Source organism: Enhydra lutris, unplaced genomic scaffold, assembly GCF_002288905.1.
Source record: "Enhydra lutris kenyoni isolate GAN:26980312 unplaced genomic scaffold, ASM228890v2 scaffoldscaffold25, whole genome shotgun sequence".
In the NCBI taxonomy this organism is placed as follows: domain Eukaryota; kingdom Metazoa; phylum Chordata; class Mammalia; order Carnivora; family Mustelidae; genus Enhydra; species Enhydra lutris.
The window spans coordinates 1437299-1459225 of NW_019154109.1; the positions used below are offsets into that span (position 1 = coordinate 1437299).

Below are 21927 nucleotides of genomic sequence, written 5' to 3' on the forward strand. Positions count from 1 at the left end.
TGTCCAGACTCTGTGCTCAGCAGGCAGTCCACCTGAGGATTCTCTCTTCTTATCCCTCTGCCCCACCCCACTCATATTTTCTCTTTCTCTCTCTCTCTCAAATAAATAAATCTGTAAAAAATATACTCTTACCCAAGCAAAACTCTAAAATTTAAATCAAGTGACAGTTGTAAGAAAATATTTGGAAAAAACTGCAATTTTATATAATGAAAAAAGACAGTATTTGCACATTTTTAATGTTTATATTAAAATATTATTTTATATTTCATTCTCTTACTTCATTCTATTGGGATGGCAAATTCTGCCACTTAACTGCTAAAAAATCAACCTAAACTAATCTCTTTCTGTCATACACAAGTCCTTTGAAGAGTTTTTATTGTTTCACATTTGATCACTAGTTCATTAGCTTTTCCTAGCCAAACAACTTTAATTTTTCTGCTCACTTACTTCTTTTATGTATTTATTCTTTTAATGATTTTACAGATGGGGAAACTGAGGGAAAGTTAAACAAGTTTCCCAAGATCACACAACTAGTAAATGGGATACCAAACACATGCCAGTTATTATTACTGGTTCTGGGGATATAGTAATGAACAAAAGAGACAAAACTTTCTGCCCTTAGGGAGTCTGCCTTCTAGTTACCCTCTATAAACTACCATTATAGTCATACCAACTCTCCTCGACTCTTTGGTTCTCTCTAGCGGTCACATTACACATATATGCCATAGGCTTAAAACAAATTTCTTCCCCTACACAACCTTTCCCTATTACTAAATTTTTTGCTTTCTACTTCTCACTCTCAAAGCTGATTAAATACCAGTTTTGTTTTTCCTAAAAAAGGCCCGTCTACCTTTCCACCAAAGTTTAGCAGTCTAATCTACAACATTGCTCAAATGTATCCATCTATCTTCTATCCTCAAAAACTCATAGATACTGAATTCTAAAGGATTATGAGTTAAGAAGTTCATGTGAATTACATAAAGACTACATAATTTAGGCAATTATTTAAGAAATAAACAGTACAATTAAAGAATAACTGCATTTAATAGGTAGAAAGGATCTTTCTTGCTCAATTCTTTCATTTTTTAATCAAGAAACTGCAGGAAAAAAGTTAAATGGCTTATATGAAGTCTAATTTCTTTAAGTAGTCAGGACTGAAACACAAATCTCTAATTTAAAAGATATTAATAATATAATTGCTCTGCTACCATATCTTGGGGGTAGAGTAATACTGTAAACAACCGATAAAGAAATTCAATTGGCTGATGCTCTTTTTAACTACTAGGCATTTCTGAAAATCAAAATTTAAAATATCCCTTACTAGGAACAAAATAAAACTGGTTGCAAACTATTAGCAATGAGAAAAAAGACAATCACAATTGCAAAGCAATCACAAAGGAAGTTCTAAATCTTTATAAATGGAATTAAATAGCTCTTAATTTGTAAGGCATATATAATTAAATAAGAATGAATAATTACACACATATATTAAATATTGTAATATTAAAATTGTACATAATTTTCTCGTATGTACTTAACATACATATACATGTATGTTTAGCATGCACATGAAATATATTTAAATATATACATCTATATTTGAACACATATAAGCATCTACAGTCATGTGAATATTTATATGCACACACACCCATATTAAGTTGCAATTTACTGGTAATTAAATGATATCAAGCCCACTATCATTAGACAGCAACTAAACAAATACCTCATGAAGACTGGCCCTTTGTGTGTCATTCTATACTTCTCCCTCTTCCTTACCTACTTTCAAACAGACTCTATATCCAACAGAAGTTTCTTTCGAAATGTTTCTAAAACCCAACTTCATCTTCCTCTTACAGTCTCTGTTCTACTATAGAAGCAAGTCACCCCTTGCTTTTATTACTGCACAGCCTTTTAACTGGACTCCTATTAGAAGGAATTTCCCTATCCCATTTTTTTCTTTTATAATGCCACCAGTGTTATCTTTCCCAAAACAAAACTGGTCATATTATGTACCTCATTTGCCTCCCCACAATCTGTTGGATAAAATCCAAGTCCCTTAAGTTAGCAAACATGTTTCTACACAATCTGGCTATTACTTATCTCTCCAGCTACATTACATAGCACAACTTTTCTCTCTTCACACACACATACAGAGATATGTTAAACAAGTATATATTTCCTACACAAGATGTCAACTCTTTTCAAGAACCAGTGTCATCCTGAAGTCAACTTTTTAATCTACTACTCTCCCTCTTACATTTCCCATATTAGAGTTCTTATCACATTGACTGGCCTTGATTCACTGACATAGTATGATTTATGCTTTAATTTATATTTATGACTCTAATTAATAACTTTGAAATTCCCAATACATAATACCTGGTAAATAATAATATCAATGCACAAATGAATAAATCAATACTGTTATACTTGGTCTTTGGAAAAATTTACCAATGTTAAATATTTCCTTCAAATTAAAGGTCTTCCTTTTCTACTCTTTGTATAATACAGTAGGAAATCAAATAAAATAGCTGATTCATGGAAGCTGTGCCCTTCACATACTGCCCATTAGCTCCAAATTCACTCTTTGCTACCCATCTGTGATAATCGTGTTTTTCTTAGTGTTTTTCTCTTTTACCAGATAGCCTAATGTTAGTAGAAGACAAAGAAGACCTTAGTCAGTACAGGACACTGGGGATACACTGCAGGAGGAAAGGATTTTTGCTTCCTGGTTCCAGTGTGCTCTCAGGCAGACTCCTACAGGGCTAGGCTTCTGCAGTACACAGTGGCCAGTAACACCCAGCAGTAATACCTGGTAGCTTGTTCAGGTGATTTTGTGGCAGAATCCTTCTGGGGAGATAAACCCCCAGGGCAATCAATAATCTACCTGGTGGCAGGTTAATTACACCAGAACTCTTCCATCAAGGAGGAGGCATAAGTCCATCCTCTTTGAAATAAATAATCTGGGTAAGTTCTTCTCTGACTATAATGCTTCTGCCAGGAACCAAAATCACTAGAGGCATAGAATAAGATATCCATCAGCATGGCCTTCTGTACAGCATTGGACCTCATCAAGGTATTCATTTAATAGCAAAGTAAGTAAAGCTATGGGTTCATGACCATTATACTAACTAGTCCTACCCATATTTACAACCCAGAAGGAACTGGCCTAACTGAAAAGTGTGGATTGGCTTACTGAAGACTCAGTCATGGTGCCAGCTGGTATTATTATACCCATAAAGGGTAGGATTCTATTTTACATGATGCAGGATATGCTTTAAGTCAGAAAGCACTTTATGGTGTTGTTTCTCCTATAGCCAGAATACATGGGACCAGGCATCAATGGGTGGAAGGGGGAGTGGCCATTTCATTATTACACTTAATAACCTACTTGCATAAATTCTATTTCCAGTCTTAGTAGTTTAGAACTCTTCTGGTTTGGAGATCTTACCTCCCCAACAGAGAAATATTTCCATGTGAATTGGAAGAGGATACTGACCCCTGGCCATTACAGGCCCCAATGTCACTGAACTAATGGGCTAAAAATTGGGGTTGATCTACTGGCTGATTGATCTCAATAACCAAATCGAAACTGGTTTGCTTCTACACAAAGAGGCAAAAAGGACTATGTCTGGAACTGAGAGGTTCTCTAGGGTACCTCTTTCTATGCCTAATAAAAAAGGTTAATGGAAAACTACAGCAATCATTAAGGGAAAAAAAAAACCAGAACTATTGAGGATTCAGACCTTTTATAAATGAAAGTTCATGTCATTATACCAGGTAAACTCAGCTAGCGGAGGTTCTGGCTGAGGGTGAGGAAGATATGGAATGGTAATGAAACAAGTAAGCCATAAATACCAATATTGTCTCATGATTAGTTATACAGAGGTCACAGTAGCTTTGCATATTGTTTATTTGCCTTTCATATGCATGTATTCATTTTTATCTGCTAACCGGTTTTCCCTCTATTTCTCATTTTTATTTTCTATGTGTGTTGTTAGTGATTAACAGAAACTTAAATGTGTATTTCAATTAAATTTGAAGACATGATTATAATGGCTCTTAGGACTGCTCTTCCTCATTTTGGGAAATGTCTACATTGGCAAAAAGGATAACTATATCTTAATAGCTACGAACATAGATTTGTCCTGTTGTTGTATAGAAGTACAAATGTGTTTAGAAGAGTATAAACAGAAGTTGAATATCCAAAGGGGTGGACTATACCAGTTATCAATTTACTGCCTAATTCACCTTTATTGTCTGGTCTTTGAAAACAGATCTGTGCCATTTAGATATTTATTCTTTTTAACAGCTGGCATCATGTTAAGGTTTGTCAGGAAAGGACACTGAAGAGACATTTCAGGAAGCAAGGGTTTTGGTTCCTGGTTCCAGTATACTTACTCAGCAGGCTCCTGTCAACCCTGTGGCTTGTCAAGGGCCTGCTTTCTTCCAGGCACAGGTCCTGTAGCACAGGTGGCTACCGGGCCCCTGTTTAACAGGCAACAACCACAGTGGCCAGAAGGTTCTCCCAGCACTCCCCACCATGGGCAGTTCTACCGCAGGAGTGCCTCTGGCTCTTGCAGGGCTTGCAGCCTTTCCAGAACTTGGCTCCTATGATGTGGGAAGCACCTGTATGTGGTTGTGGCAGCGTACAGCTGTCGGCCGCACCAAACAGCCAGCGGCTTTCCTCGGCACCCCCTCTCCCCGCCTTGGTTCTTCAGAGCAGTGAGACAGTGCCTCCAGTGAGACAGCTTTGATAAACAGGGAAGCTGTTTCCTTTCAGGTGGGCTCACAGCAGTGTGTTGCCAATGAGGTATCTCTCTGAACAGATTCCCCAATACCCCTAAAGGGGCTTTCCAGCAAGTCTGAAAGAATGACGCCTGTCACCCAAAGAGCAGATTTCCAAAAATTCTGCCAGTGTAGCACCACAACAACTTCTCTGCCATCTAATGAGCCATGGTTCCACCCTCCTCAAGAGGGTCTCAATCTCAGGCCCGGGTGGGGCTCCTTCCTTGGGTACTCTACCTCAGCCCTAAGGGTATTGGCTACTTTACATCTGCTGTGCCTGTGTTCTCTAGCGTTCTCTTCACTGCATGCTCACTCATCTCTTGGTACTCCAGTCCCTTGCCTCAACTTTACATTCTTTATGTTTCTTGATCAAATTACTGTGTACTTTCTCTCACTTTATTGGACTCAGACTGCTACAGATGCCATGACCTCTTTACCTTCCTTGTAGAACACTGTCTGACATGAATTAGGTACTCCATAAATATGAAATAGTTTATTGAATGAAGAAATAAACATCTTCATAGGGAGAAAGCAGTATGTTTTCTACTTAGGACTATATGAAGGCCAAAAGATACCAAACCATTTTCCTATACAGGCTGAACAGGAGTCAGTATAGCAATAGAAACTAATAAAGCTGAAAAGAGCTCAAAATGTATTGTTTTTCCCTAAAGAATTACCATTTAGACAAAGACTTTCTAAAAAATTAAAAGATTCTAATAGAAACTGGCTAAAAACAAATCTTCTTTTAAAAAGACAAAGCCTACATGGAGATTAGCCTCTAACTTACAAGTTAGCCTCTAACTAACTTCATAGATTTCAGAATCTATGAAATCTTTATCATTATTATTACTATTATTTAAAGAGCCAAGTTGTCATAGGAACAATCAGACACATTTTTACTTGTCAAAAAGACAAATTTCTACTCTGGCATTTTTAGTATCAGATGGACACTTCATATTTCATAATATAATTAATAAAATTTTTATTTTAAACCTTTTTCTGTTATCCACAATTTAAAAGATTAAATCCATTTAAAAATACACTCACATATATATACACACACACACAACAGACACAAACCATGATTCTAACCTTTAAAGAGATAAAGATCTAATAATAGAGTTCAACAAATTCACTTATAATTCTAACTTGAGAGAAAGTATGTGGTAAGTACTACAGTAGTTCTGGGATGAAAGGTAAACAGAAGTTACCGACAGAAACTAGAACTTTAAAGAGAAAACCAGATTCTGGGAAATATTCAGAGGGATGAAGATGGGAGCATTCTAAACACATTAGAGGAAGACCCAAAAAAGTTCAGCTTCAGGCACAGATTCAAAAAATTATTGCTAGAAACCTACTAGGTATCAGCACTATCCTAAGAGGTAGGTTTACTGTAGTGAATGAATCAAATAAGGTTCCTTCCCTGAGTTTATAGTAAGTGATGATTAAGTTAAAGAACAACTAGGTCATAGAATGCACTACATAATTCTTAGCCATAACTACTCCTTTGGTCATCACCATCCTTTTATGTAAATGGAGAAAATGCTAACACATTCACAACTCATGATCTGAAAATAGTATTTGTGAGAAGTGACAATTGCCTGAACTAAGGCAATGGGCAATGGAATGAAAAACAGGGGTCAAAGAAGAAAGGGCCGAGGAGGTAGGTGGGGGAAAAAGATGAGATGGAAGGGTAAATCCCCAAATCAGTCCCACTGCGGGATAAGGGAATATAATCTAGGGCATTTCATCAGAATAGAAAAACTTGCCTAACTGCAAAATGCAAAATACAAAACATAAACACACACACACACACACACACACACACACACACACAAATATATACTGTGCATAAACATAAATATAGAAGGTACATTTAAAAATAAACCAATTGCTCTCAATAGTTTTATTAAGGAAACAGAAACTCACTCTCTCTCTCTCTCTCTCTCTCTCTCTCTATATATATATATATATATAACTTTTCCTATACTTAAGATTGAGAATCATGAACAGCACAAAATTCAGTCATTTCAGATAGAAAATACTACAGTAAACTAAAATCTTGAGGTTGTTTGTAGTTGTAGGAACAAAACTCGGAGAACATAGTGATTGACAATATGCCCCTTAGATAAGAACATAATTGTTATATTAAAAACAGACATTTAAATTAAAAGCCAATTGTTTACTTTTAGGGGACAAGTAGACTAAACCTTAAAGCAGAAATACATGCTTGTTTCTGTGAAGAACAGAAGGCCTATTACCACAGGAGTTGGAAGATACACGACCTCCAGTTTTCCTGCTTAGAGGTTTCCTCTGACTGACCTGCATACATATCTTCCAACACGGTGCCACCGGACAACCACAACAGTCCTATTTCCACACTCCAGTCACATTCATTTAGCACCCAATGAAAATACAATGTTCAGAAGAATGGTATACATGTCAAATAATACACTGGTAAAGAGAATTCTTATCTGTAGTTTCAGCTGACATATTGGTTGCTATGGGCTTTGGGAAGAATTAAAAAATCTAAAAATTGTTCCTAGACTCTCTCTCTGAGAGGCCTTCATAACAATTTTTAACTGCACCACTCTGCTGCAGCTTTAAAAACACAAGGGGCACAAGCACACTTCAACAGTCTTAAGTAGGAAGTAGACGTGGGTAATCTTTGTTCTCTCACCAACTGTTCAATTCTTAATCTCCAAGAAGATGCTCTGTGCTTCAGGTTTCAGAATAAACGCTGATACAGGTGGCACCATTAAAAGACAAATCAAGAATATGTAAAATGCAGATGGAGAGGTTAAAATCCTCTGGATTCCCCTTCAGTCTAAACCTATAAAATCTACATTTTAATAGCCGATTTTCCAGAGACCACAAGATATCTTTTTGCATATGCCCTTGATGGAATTAATGAGAGAAGGAGAGAAAAGCATATGCTTAAATGCCTGGGGGCAACTATAACAAAGGAAGAAATTACAGTTTATTAACACAATTCCAGCACTCAGAGCATATTGCTTGTTCTAATTATTCCAGAAAGAACATGCACTCTACAGTCCAATCTCTGTAACTAATGTGCTTATAGACTTTAAGAGGGTGATATTTACCAGCTAAATATTGGTCAAAATAGTAGCTAACATTTAGACATCTGCTTTAAAGAGAAGCATCTCTTCCACCTGCTTCTACAGGCCACAAAGATACACTCTAGTTAACATATTACTGACAGGATGATGAGAAAGCTCCTGTCAGACGCTGGCCAGCCGGGTGTTTGAGACAAAATGCACAGCCCCAGCTGACTAGTTAAAGGAAGTCTGGTGAGGTACAATTATAGAGGCATATGACAAGACTTCATGCCTGACTGATTTGAGAACCAATGACATGACTTTAAACAGCAATCTTCTCTACCTCTGGTCACAAAACAGCAATAAGTCAACTGATATACTCTTGTAATATCATGATTTATTCCTTTGATTTGAATACATGAGACTTTGGTATGATGGTCTGCTAGTCTACCAGAGATGCACTTGGGGCTTAAACATCTAGGGCCTGCCTACAGCATGTATAAAATCAGTGTTCTTGTTCAGGGTTACAGGAACGCTTCTGTGTGAACTTGATAGTGTATATATCAATAGAATAAACACTAACTTGTTTATGTCCCAATTCATTAAACTTAAATAAAAAACAATGTAATAATGGGTCCTAACAAAACACCACACTTTAGGGAGTGGGTGGGATAAAAATGTGATGGGCATTAAGGAGGGTACCTGTGATAAGCACCAAGTGGTGTATGTAACTGACGAATCACTAAATTCTACACCTGAGACTAATATTACACTGTGTTAACTAACTGGAATTGACATAAAGACTTAAAAACAAACAAAACAAATAAAAAATACCACACTTTAATATGGAGGGAATTCATGAAAAATTTAAACATATCACTATTCTTGATAGTTTTGCTAACATATCTCAAAATTATTTTTTTATTTTAAAGTTTACCTCTCTAAATTACAAATTCTAATTTTAACTACAAATGGTACCTAAGGAAAGGGACCTTTAAGCAATCTGATTCTCTATCATTGTATCGTCACTAAAACACCCAGCAAGCTATACGGTTGACGAGTATGATTCTAACAAAATATGGTGTCAAAGAGTAAACCCATACAAACAAAATTCTTAAAATCATAATAAAATTATAAATGTAAAGACACCTTAAGTTATATATGTTCTTCTAATTGTTAAAATTTTGGCTGTAAATTCAAAATATGAAAAATGAGTAAAATTTCTTGTATTATTACTAAATACAGTATTGTCTTCACGGTATATAAAATAAGAATATAAAATGCTTAAAAGCAAGTCAATTCATTAACACTTAACTATTCCTTCCTTGGTTGTTTCAGAGATTTCACTGAATTCTTCCTAAAAAAATAGCTTATTTCTAATTTATGTTATAGTACTAGTGTTTGACCTTAAATGTTACTATGCATGGAATTTATGGAAGATATATACATACACATGAATTTTTCAAGATAGATTCAAGCAAAACAGCTTCTCCCACATAGTATGGGTAAGGAGATCCTGAAAGCAAGCTTGAATTATGTTTCTTTTATCAGTCCTACCGTCCCCAGGAATGAACCAAAACAAAGATGGTAACGTATAAGTGACATCACCATCAAGTTTCTATGAATTTTCAAACGATTGGCAGAAGTTTACCTCAAACATAAAAACAACTCCCTGAATAATTCCAAGCCTTTATTAAAATAATTTTATTATTTAACTCAAATGAAATTAAAGGGTAGTAGGCATGTTAATTTTTACTCTAAAGTGCAGATCTAGTCTTTTACAAAATTAAAGCTAATAATCACTTAATCATTGAATGTTATGCAGATACAATTCTAAGCACAATATATATACGCGCATTATACATGTGTATACATATACATATGTGTTTATATAACTATAGAGACAGAGATAGATCTCCTCAATCTTTATAGCCCTATGAGATTAAGATTGTATTACTCCCATTCTTCCAGTTTACATGGGAAGAAACTGAGTCAGAGAGAGGTTACTGAGCTATTAAGAGGTCTTTATAAATTGAAATAAAGAGAACGCCAGTCTTTTACAATAGTCATATGCTCAGATTTATTTCAAATATTTTTGTAAATAGGGAAGCTGTACAATCATTCACATAGCTCACTCCTGTACTTTATTCAGGTCTCTGCTCAGTACTACCCCATTCAAGCAGCTTCCCATGACCACTCTACATAAACTGAAACCCGCCCCTCACACCTTTCATCCTGCACACACACTCGCTTTATCACTTACCCCTTGGCACTCACCACCAAAAGATGTAACAGCTACTTTTATTCATTCATTTCTTTGTTTCATTAGTCCAATAGAAGCTCCTAGAGTGTTTGAGCTTTGCTTTGCTTACTGCTGGATCCTTAGTGCCTAGAAAGTGCCTAGCATATAGTAGGTCTCATGACAAGATTTAGTTCCTAGGCCTCTGAGACAGTTCGTACAATCTTTTTAATCTTCAGGACAATAACCGTATAGAAATATTATTTATAATCTTGAAAAAATCATGTTTAAAAAATGAGGAAGAGAATGGGGAGAAGAATGGTTTTACTTCAATGGCAAATTAAAAACAGTAGAAAACGGGTGCCTGCGTGGCTCAGTTGTTGGGTGTCTGCCTTCGGCTCAGGTTATGATCCCAGGGTTCTGGGATCAAGCCCCAAATAGGGCTCCTTGCTCAACGGGAGGCCTGCTTCTCCCCTACTATTACCCCCGCTTGTGTTCCCTCTCTCACTGTCTCTCTCTCTCTCTCTCTCAAATAAATAAAAATATTTTTTAAAAAAATAGCAGAAAAGCAAATATATAAAAAGTACCAAATGACTCAGATTAAATTTCTCAGTATCATTTTAAGAAAGCGCAAATTACCTGTGTCACTGCTTTGTGCTTTTTCTATGATTATACTACAGCATATGTTTAAATGCATATAATGTGTTTTTCATACATAAAATAATATATTTTCAATATTTTTGGAAAAGTGGGCATATCAATATTATAATTCAAAATATCAAAAGTATATTTTTTCAAATGTAGAGTAATGGAAATAACCCCAAATTAGAATCAGGACACCCAGTTTAACACTACCTGTACCTAACTAGCTGTTTGGCCCTGGGGTGGCCATTTAACCTGTTGAAAAATACACTGCTCATTGTGTTTTTTGTTTTTTGTTTTTTTTTTACGATTTTATTTATTTATTGGACACAGAGAGAGAGCACAAGTAGGGGGAGCAGCAGACAGAGGAAGAGAGAAAAGCAGACTCCTCGCCAAGCAGGGAGCCCGATGCGGGGATTGATCCCAGCACCCTGGGATCATGACCTGAGCTGAAGGCAGACGTTTGACTGAACCACCCAGGCACCCCCCACTTCTCATTGTTAAAGACTAAACAGATATCCCAGAGAACTCCTGAAACTGCTGCTAACGTACTAAACTTCATACAATGAGGTTGACATTTCTACTATGGGAGAACAAACCAAAAAAAATTACCTTATTCTTATCAATTAACCAAATTTGCAAGGAAGGAAATTTATGCAACATTACGTTTTAATAAATATCTGATACATTACTAAAAATTATGCTTAAATTTATATTAAAAATTTTTAAGTCAAAATATTAAAATTTTAATGTTTACAATAGAAAAAAGGTTAGGAAACCTAACAAAATACTCTTGAATATTTTTCTATGACCCAAGAAAACTCCTATTCTCATTGCCTTTACCACAGTAATGAAGACCTTCCAAAAGAACATTTCAGCAAGTAGCATAAAACCTGTGATTTTAAAAAAAAGAATGCTACTTTGACTTTTAAGTTATTATCAGCCTGAAGAGCTCCTCCAAATCAGAACTATTATAGAAGCTACTCCCAAACCACTACTTGGCAACAAAGATGAATCTACCTATTACCAGGTTAGGATAGCAGCTATTATCATGGCCCCTTGATTTCTTTCAAGTAGCTCCAATGGAAAAAGCCACAAGTGAATAATAAAGATCTCATAATAGCTCTTAAGAATTCTTTATATGGTAGAAGGCACTAAAATGAACTCTGGAGAGTTAAAAAGAAAAAAAAAAAAAAAAAACTCTCATCTCCTGATAAGAAAAAATAATTAACCTGACTTAATGCATCTGAGAAGGCTTTCTATAAATCAGACTTTTGTACTTCAAGAGCCAGATTAAAACCATATATCAAAAAAGTATGTAGATATTGTCTCATAAGTACACATAGAATATTTCTAAGTCTGCGGAGGTTCGTGGGTCTTTTTGTGAAATGCTCAATATGTTCTACTTAAAAGGAGAAGTGTGAAGTACTTACAGTGCTTAATTTGCTAGAGGTAATAATGATGCGTCTCTCATGTAACATGCTGGCATACAGCTGCAGCATGTTATTCACATCCACGGCAACAAAATATTCTGTAAGATTTCTCTGTACAAGTGAAAAGTCATTGTGTAAGTTAGAGCTCATGGTGATTACGAAGGAAAATATTTTATACATTTACCAACAAGCCTTAAAGTTCAAAGGATGTTATTATTAAAGATGGTATTCATTAAAATAATTAAATTTAATACTATTCTGCTGCCACATGAAGCACATAACATTCTATTATTATTTGAAACATAATCCTACCCCAGGAAAACATTTCTCAAAGGGTAATCAGAGAATCACACATTTTCCACTCTCCCCTCCCCCCAAGTACTTATAAAAGAAGCTGATTTCCGGGCCCCAACTGTACACTTGCTGAATTGTAATCTTCAGAGTGTGGCTCCAAGTATCTTTTTTTTTTTTTAAATAATTCCTGATAATTCTTATATACACTGAACTTTGAGAAATGCCATTCCAGAGTCTTTTTATGTTTGCCAGTCACTCAGTAGGCAACATCACTGTCTGATAGTATGTACTATGTACAAGGCACCCAAAGGATGAGATGAATTCATAAAGCAGATCTTTGTTCCTTTATTAAGGAAAACTCCTTGTTTATATCCCATGTCAGACCTATTCTATGCTCCTATAACCAAATACATTTTGGTGTTAGCTTAGCTAATTTCCTTGATTTAAGACTTTATTTTCCCCACATAAGATCAAAATTGGGATAAGCTACATTAACTTTGACTTTTAGAAGTTCTCCTTCTTATTTATTTTTAACTTTCTGTACTCAAACTTAAGCATGCTGGAGGATTATAAAGTAAAGAAGAGACTGAATAAGATAAGATAATAAAATGAAACTGTAGTATCAAGTAGACTATGACCTAGGAGGTGAAAACTGTTCATTGGGCAAGAAAACAAGAAATCCAATAAATAGTTTCTTTGATTTCCAGAAGGCAGAAACTTTACCAGGACAAACTTGTAATGGCAGGGTATATAATAGAATCTGTAGTATCAGTGAGTGATGTTGAATTTAGTGGGGAGAAATTCATTTACTGTTTTCTATATCTGAGGTCTACCTCACTTTCCAATTCAGCTCTTCATATGGATTACTTTTATGGCATTCAACTTTGGTATTTTTCTTACAGTCTCAAAGAAAAATAATTTCTAGATGGATAAGTATTTCTCAACACAGAATGCTGTGTGGATAATCTGTATCAGGCCCACACTAAAAACAGCTTTATCTAGTCTTTTCATAGGAGTTATCTGGACTCGCCTGTACTAAAAACACCACAGTCTTGGTTTGTTATTGGAAAATTTACAATTATCTCTCCAGACTTCATGCACTCATCACCCATGTACTTTTGGAAACCAAACACTTAGTAGGTTTGAAAACATTTTGGGAAGAACAGTAAAGTTCTGAAAACAATAACTATTTCTGGAAATTTATTTTTTCCTATTGATGTTTCTTTCACTTTTTTTTTTTAAAGATTTTATTTATTTATTTGTTAGAGAGAGAGAGAGAGAGAGCATGAGCACAGGCAGACAGAGTGGTAGGCAGAGGCAGAGGGAGAAGCAGGCTCCCTGCTGAGCAAGGAGCCCAATGTGGGACTCGATCCCAGGATGCTGGGATCATGACCTGAGCCGAAGGCAGCCGCTTAACCAGCTGAGCCACCCAGGCGTCCCTTTCTTTCACTTTTTATTGAATTATTTCTATTGATCCATTGTATCTTTCCAAGAGAAGTTGAAAAAAATTAAGAAAAATTTCCTTTTCACACAGCAACCAAAACCCTATTTGTCACTTCTACTTTCCATGTAAATTTTTCTACAGAATATTAATTTATAAAAACTATTAAAACACTGAGACTATTTCTAATATGGCTACAATTAGAACTTTAAATAAAATGCAAACTTTAGTAATTTTTATAATTTCTTGTAGTACCCCTACAAAATATATATCATGTAAATCAAAATCAAGAAATCAAGTACAGGGGCCACCTGGGTGACTCAGTCAGTTAAGTGTCTGCCTCCGGCTCAGGTCATGATCCCAGCATCCCAGGATCAAGTCCCATTATTGGGCTCCTTGCTCAGTGGGAAGCATGCTTCTCCCCTGCCTGCCATTCCGCCTGCTTGTGCTTGCTCTCTCCCTCTCTCTCTGTGTCAAATAAATAAATAAAATCTTTTTAAAAAAAGAAAAAAAAAAAAAAAGAAACCAAGTATAGGACACTAAGATTTTCATGGAGTTATACAAGTAATCTAAAATGCTATAGTCACTTCACTAAAGTAACTATGTGTATAAAAATATTTCCCATTGCCAGTATTTATCCCCTACTAAGTAGAGTCATCTGAGATATTTCCTCTACCTCATCCAGGGGAGCTCAGGACCTAATATACGTGTGTGTGTGTGTGTGTGTGTGTGTGTGTGTGTGTGTGTGTGTGTATGATCCTACTGAACTATCTCAAATGGTAGAAACCGTATTTCTCGTAAAATTTTCCTTACGTACAACCGATATTAAAAAGGGAGTAAAGTAGCAGACACATCAAGAAGAAAAGGAGATAACGACATTATTCCTATTTCTTATATCTAACAAAACATGTAATTACAATGTATTCTATTTCTCTATACAGAAATCTTTAGGCACTGAGACAAAAGTAAATATAATTCATAATATGAGTAGCATTAAAAAGTACAGGAAACAGAAAACTTACACTCTCAGGAATTGTTGGGAGTCCAGTTACATCTGGGGCAATGAAGTAGGAATGCTAATAAATAGAAATAAATCACGTAATAAAAGCAGAATTAAAATTTGGTAGCAATACATATAATTTGAAAAAAATAAGAAAAGATACATCAACTAAATTAATAAATGCCAAGGATTAACATTCAGGATTTGCTGAATTTGAGAGATTCTTAAATAACATGGCAGGTTTATATGATATTGAATAAAAACCTCAGACAAAGAGTTAAGTGTTGGTTAAAAACATTCAACTTTAAAACTGAAAATAATAATCATGGAAAAAGTTTAAGACAAAAAGTACATTACTGAAAGATATATATAGATAGATAGAGATATATAATACACACATATACATAAAAACACATTTAGGGAGACTGGAAAATAATGAGGTTTGCCATAGATTCCAGAGTGTCTGTGGTAAGTCACAACAAAATCTTCTGGTACAGATCAGCTATTATATTATTTAGAAAGCAGCAATAGGACATAATTTTTAAATATTTAAAACCTTTTAAAAATGTAATCATCTCAAAATATGACCCTCATACGCCCACTAAACAGTAATTACCTTCTATAATATTCAAAGCAATACAACAGTTCATAGATCTATTTATATAAAAAGCATAGTGTGTATGTCTTCATGTTCCCCATTCATGTTCCCAAATTTTACCACCCAGAATCAGTAAAACGAAATCACCAGAATTGTTTTATTTTCTGTTCATATTAATCTCCAAAATTATCTTCCTATCTTTAACCACATAAGGACATACTTAATACTTATAGTTAAAAACCGGAAAAGAAACATTCTAGCCAATACTGAGCACAGTTAACCAGTCAGAACAGGCTAGTTAGCACAGTCATAATGTATAATTTTCCAGAGTAGAAGAACAATATGAGATAAATCACGAGGTCTCCTGAGACCTTGTGACAAAAAATGTGACAGAAATTTCATGCTGTGAATGCACATTAACATTACTACTACTGACAATGGAGAATATGCATAGATTTGGTCTCTATTAACTACTTTATTTGGAGGGGTTTTTAATAGTACTGTATTTCATAAAACTATGCTCTAAAAGATAGTATAAACAGAAAATATACTCCAAATGATTAATTTTCTTAAAAGAGTCAAATTAACCATTTCCCAAAGGACTGGAGTGAATCTTAAAAACACAGTGAAAGAAGTAATTATTTTCTCAATTTAATAGTGATTTTTAGAAGCCAATGACCTTTTAACTCACCGGTACTAGGAAGGGCTGATCTTTCAGAACTTGCTCACTGGCAATAAATATCTCTTGGTTCTTATAATATATGAGAGAAAAAATGAATATTTTACTTTCATGGGGGAAGTTTACACAATTTGCTGTGTATCTGAGACAAATTCGTGTAGTCACATTATCCACAGTATCCAACTATAATTATAAATGCTATTTTAAATGCTGTTTTGCTAATTTTATGCTAGAAAAATCTCAAAGAAAGTATTTTCATTTTCAACAGAGAGTAGAAAATGCTGTGGATATTTAATGAATTTGAAATGTACTTTCAAAGTAAGCATTTACATTAAATATTAACTTTTTATACAATCTCTGTGATATTCTTATAGTTTCAATGTCAAGCCTTGAAAAATTTATGTGTTGGAGCATTCACAAAATATGGTATTATAAGAAAGTAGAGTAGTTTCCCAAGGCTTCTCACATTTTTCTATCAGAAATTGTGCAAACAAAATTTTCTTTCCACTTTGTGGAGAACAATAATTCCTAGGATGATCAATCATTACTGGGCATCATAAAACTAAAACCTCAACAAGTAGCTGAGGACAATGTTTCTGGATCCCAACTCTGCCAGTCAGGAACAGCACAGCACTAGGCATAGCACTTTAGTAAGCTCTAGCTGAAATCAAATGAAATTACTAAATGGACTTTACACGAATTTAAGACAATATTTTATCAACCAGCTGAATCTGCCAATTCTTTAGATACTGTATTGAGAAAAGGTGTACAAGATTTGAAAGCTACCATAGTCATTGACTCAAAAGCTCACAAAAAGGCTTAAATTATAGAAATGAATACATAGCATGGAACACAGTCACTCAAATTCCCTAAACAAGATTATTTCAGCTATGGTACAAAATATCTTATCCAAATGAAATAAATTTTCAATTCATTTAACAACTAATGTTAGGATAGCTTTTCATAGTATATCTAGATATATCATTTCACACAATTCCCCAAACAAGTTTCTCAAAAATGGACTCACTCAATTTCTCATATGAAGAAAAATAATTTTCACAAGATATTAACTTTTTTGCTAACATCACACATTTAGTGACCATGACTTAAACCAGTATCTTCTCTTCTTAGATATTAAGAGATCTAATAGTTTTGATATATGACTCTTACTAATAAAGGTGAAGTATTTCAATATCCAGTATTTTTGAAATGTATTTTTAGAGGATATTTATTTACTCCAGAACAAATGACACTCCAATTTAAAACCAGCACAGTTTTTTTAAAGAATTTATTTACTTATTTATTTACATATAATGTATTGTTTGTTTCAGGGGTATAGGTCTATGAATCATCAGTCTTACAGAATTCATAGCACTCAAACTCCATTAACGATCTAGGATAGTTATCCTCTATTATCTTAGTACCTATATTTCCTTTACCCTATAACAAAGTGTTAGAATCATTTTATAAACACAACTCCTTCAAAGAATGATACTTATTTTTTACAATCTAGACCTTTTCTTTGATCTTGATGTTTTTCCTTGACCTTTCTACCTCATTCCACTAACCACTAACCTTGCATTCTTTTGGGTTTAGTGACCTACAAATTTGAGTTTCTCCTTAACTGTTCCTTCTTCCAATTCTTTCACTTGACCTCCTTTCTTCTTCTATAGTGTATTTTGGCAATTAGACATCAGCCTCTGCTTTATTCTCTCTATATTCTGTCCTTTAAATAGCTCAAGTATTCTTACAACTATTTCTGCAGATGACTGCTATATCTGGGTTAAAAATTTCAGGTTATCCTTAGATTTCCAGTGTGCAATCTCCAAATGACTATTAAATATTTCCACTTTGGCAGTGTTCAAAAAGAGAGTGCAGACATAAAGGTACAGAGATCCTGGGGGAAAAAGAACAATTTACGCTGTTAACGACACAGGAAAGTTTCACAAAGGTGGGAAGTGAGCTAGTTCTAGACTAAAGATGGATAGTCTACAAAGAGGCTTTAGTAAAAAAGGAAGGTGTACAAGTGAGAAAACACGATGTTCATTCAAGAAGATGAACAGAACAATGTGACCAGAGTAGAAAATCAACTTAGAAAAAAAAAAATGAGACAGAAAAATGAAAAGGTAGACTGAGGCTAAGTAGTGTGTGGTCATGAAAGCCTGCTGGAAAGTCTGGACAAATTCTACAGAAAATGGGGAGCTTTTAGGTTTCAGAAAGAAACTTTATATAGTTTAAGGAAGTTTAATCTGATAGAGTTTTGTAGAAAGGATTAGAAAGAGAGACTCTAAAGTAAGAACTATTTAAAGTGCTAAGCATCTGAACCAGGGTGCTGACAGTAATAATAGAACAGAACAATGTCAGAGAATACTGTTAAGCAAAATTACAGGAAAAATTTAAGCAAAAGAAAGTTATTACCAAAGAATATAATGAAAATAACAATTTCTTTATCGTGCAAAAAAGCAAAAGACCTGTGAATATGATTACATACACTTCAATTTACTTTTTCTTTCAATTTCTCTTGCATCGTTATATATTTTTTTCTTCCTTATAAGTGGCACAATTTACCATTACATTAGAGGAATTAAAATGAATACAAATAAATTTTAACATCTGATTTGGTATGATGACTATTAATGAAAACATCCACATGTATGATCATTAACTTTGAACATTTACAAAATCTTCCAAAATACTAATGTGCACATTAAAACTCTTGGCAGTAAGTAATCTACACCACCACAGGCTTACTGTTTGACAAACTTCAACCATATTTTCAGTGTTTGGTGTTTATTTTATTTTTTTTAAAAGATTTTATTTATTTATTTGACAGACAGAGATCACAAGTAGGCAGAGAGGCAGGCAGAGAGAGAGGAGGAAATAGGCTCCCTGCTGAGAAGAGAGCCTGATGTGGGGCTCAATCCCAGCATCCAGCTCTCTGGAGGTCTAGGATCACAACCTGAGCCGAAGGCAGAAGCTTTAACCCACTGAGCCACCCAGGCGCTCCGTGTTTGGTGTTTATAAGGGAAGATGGATCACAGTGTAGGGAAAGAAAAAACTTTTCGCCCACAATTTTTATCATATAGTTAGTTATATGGTAAACTTTCAATTCTTATTTATGTACTGTTTTCATTTTAGGAGGGGTATTGTGCACGTGTGTGTACATGTGTGTGTGTTTCCTTTTTAAGGATAAAGTTTACCACCTGAAAATCAATATTCCTCACAAAATATTCTCATAGATTTTGTTACTGCTACTGTAAATTTAAAAAGTCTGTGATTCACGATCTATAAAAATATACATCTAAAATATGATAGTTGAAGCATGGCAAAAAGTCCCACTATCACCCTACAGTAATGTTACTAGCATTGACATTTCCCCGGTAGCAGAGCTTGCTGAAGGTGCATGCGTTCTTAAATGACAAAGTGCTATGACCAAAAAAATCAGTTAATAACTGAATACTTACCACACTCAAACTGACAGGAGTGTTTGCCTTTGGTACTGGGTGGCTATAGAGTGATTTGAGAGTTTCATTCAAATCATTTTCCTAGAGTAAAATGAAAAAGTACACTTTATAAATGAATTATATACTAAGTGATATAATTAAAACTACTTGATAAATCATGCACTGTGCCTTTTCAGATTAGACAAATTCAGATTAGACAACTGCTTTCCTCAAGAATGTTTCAAATAACAGAAATTGAAATATTTAAATTTAACAAATATGAAAAAGATAATCAAATATAAGCATAACAGCAATATTTCTATTGAGTACAAATCTGTATTTGGCAAAACTTCATTATTATAAAATACGCTAATGCTATCTATAGAGGAAATCATTTAAATCATTAAATTCAAGAAATCATTTAAATAATTAAATTCAAAAACAATGGGATTGAATAAAAACAACAATACAACTTTTTATCATATCACTGAATGCTTCCATTTTCCATTTTAATTTTAAAATCTTAAACTTAATTTTTAAGGAATAGATACAATTTCGTATGATCATTGTACTAAAATACAACATACAGGTTATTCTACATAGTTCGTTTCTAAAGAGCTACCAGTCACTACTTGACTCACAAAAATGGGATTAAATAGAAGATATAACACATCTACTTCCCTGAATATGTATAATAATAATGTACCTTGATATGCATGCTCACTTTTTCCAAATTATGCATATAAACCCAATATAAATATATAAATTATACACATGATTTTTATTCTTAAAATATTTAGTTGTGCACAATATACCAGAGAAAATGACAATTGCTCAAAAATGGTAATAATATTAAGGAATTTGGATATGAGACATATAACTTCTCACAATTTGTCTTATAAATTAACTAACAAACCTTAATAATTCCAATTTCTGTAAGTGTTTGTGAAATGTGTGCTCAAAACTGCCTATTTGGAATTCTCCTTAGAATTACTTAAAAGCAATGACTATAGAACTTATCTCTTGACCATTAAGAAATGAAATATATCCAGAGAATATCCTGGATGATATTTAATGCTCTGTCTATACAAAACTCCTATGACTACATAAGGTTTTTTAAAGTCTAGCTTTTAAAATGTCTTTATACTTCCTGATGTTGATCAGGTAAGGATAACTTCAATTATAAAATCTAAATATCAATCTATATAGCCTGTGGCACTGGATTAAAAAGAAAAAGAAAAAATATTACAATTATAGATTTACTTCTGGTTTTTTTTTTTTTTTAAAGATTTTATTGATTTATTTTGACAGACAGAGATCACAAATAGGCAGAGAAGCAGAGAGAGAGAGAGAGAGAGAGGAGGAAGCAGGCTCTCTGCCGAGCAGAGAGCCCGATGCGGGGCTCGATCCCAGGATCCTGGAATCATGACCTGAGCCGAAAGCAGAGGCTTTAACCCACTGAGCCACCCAGGCGCCCCTGGTTTTTTAATTAATACTGTGAACCTACGATATAGTTTCCTCTGATTAGGAACATAAATGTAGTCTCTCTTATTCCCTCTTTTCAGAAAACTAAAATTATACAGATTTGTTCACAGTATTTTCTTTTATATATTTCAGTATTACTGATGGTCTCAGAGAGAATGACATATTATAGATACATAAGCATTAACTTAACAGTAAGAGTTTCTAAAAGTAAAGTATTCAAAATTTGGATGACTAATAGAATTAATGCTGGTTCCAAATGTATACCCATAAAAACAAAGAATAAGAAATAATCACAAAGTAAAATTCTGGTTTTAGGCTTCCATTGCTATAATTAAATTCTTTTATTTCCAGTTATTTTGCTAGGAAAATGACTGTATAGCTTCAACATAAAACTGTACAAGTATAAAATGACTTCTAATGAATACTTCACAGAATTATGTATGTCAAGTGTAGAGGGGTAAATATTTACACACACACATACAAATACACCTGAACTTCTGACAAACAGCCAACCTTGCTATTATGATATAATAATAAAGTTTGGCTGCCAAATTAGGAGATTGTTCACCAGAAGCATAAAAGGAGTATCTTAATTCAATAATAATACATTTAAACTCTATTTAATAAGAAGTATCTGGAATAGTAGTTGTGCTAAACTCGAGTTTTGTTTTTTAAAGATATTTACACATTGAATCTTAAAAGATGAGTGTTCTATCAGTACTCATGAGTGAGTGACATACTTGAAAGATAATTATATAGGAATTCTGGGAAACCTGAATGATTCACGATAATTGGATAGTACACACTGGATAGTGTAAGAAAG

General features: G+C 34.2%; 1 protein-coding gene across 1 annotated transcript in view; it reads right to left on the reverse strand.

The window, feature by feature from the left end:
• The window catches only part of LOC111151059 (DENN domain containing 1B), a 285630-nt gene that overhangs the window by 116369 nt on the left and 147334 nt on the right, over window positions 1-21927 (reverse strand). Inside the window, exons 7-10 of the mRNA XM_022508793.1 lie at window positions 19641-19721; window positions 16189-16248; window positions 14922-14975; window positions 12165-12275 (exon numbers count right to left, since the gene is read on the reverse strand). Coding sequence (XP_022364501.1) covers window positions 12165-12275; window positions 14922-14975; window positions 16189-16248; window positions 19641-19721 — 306 coding nt within the window. The remainder of the gene's footprint in view (window positions 1-12164; window positions 12276-14921; window positions 14976-16188; window positions 16249-19640; window positions 19722-21927) is intronic.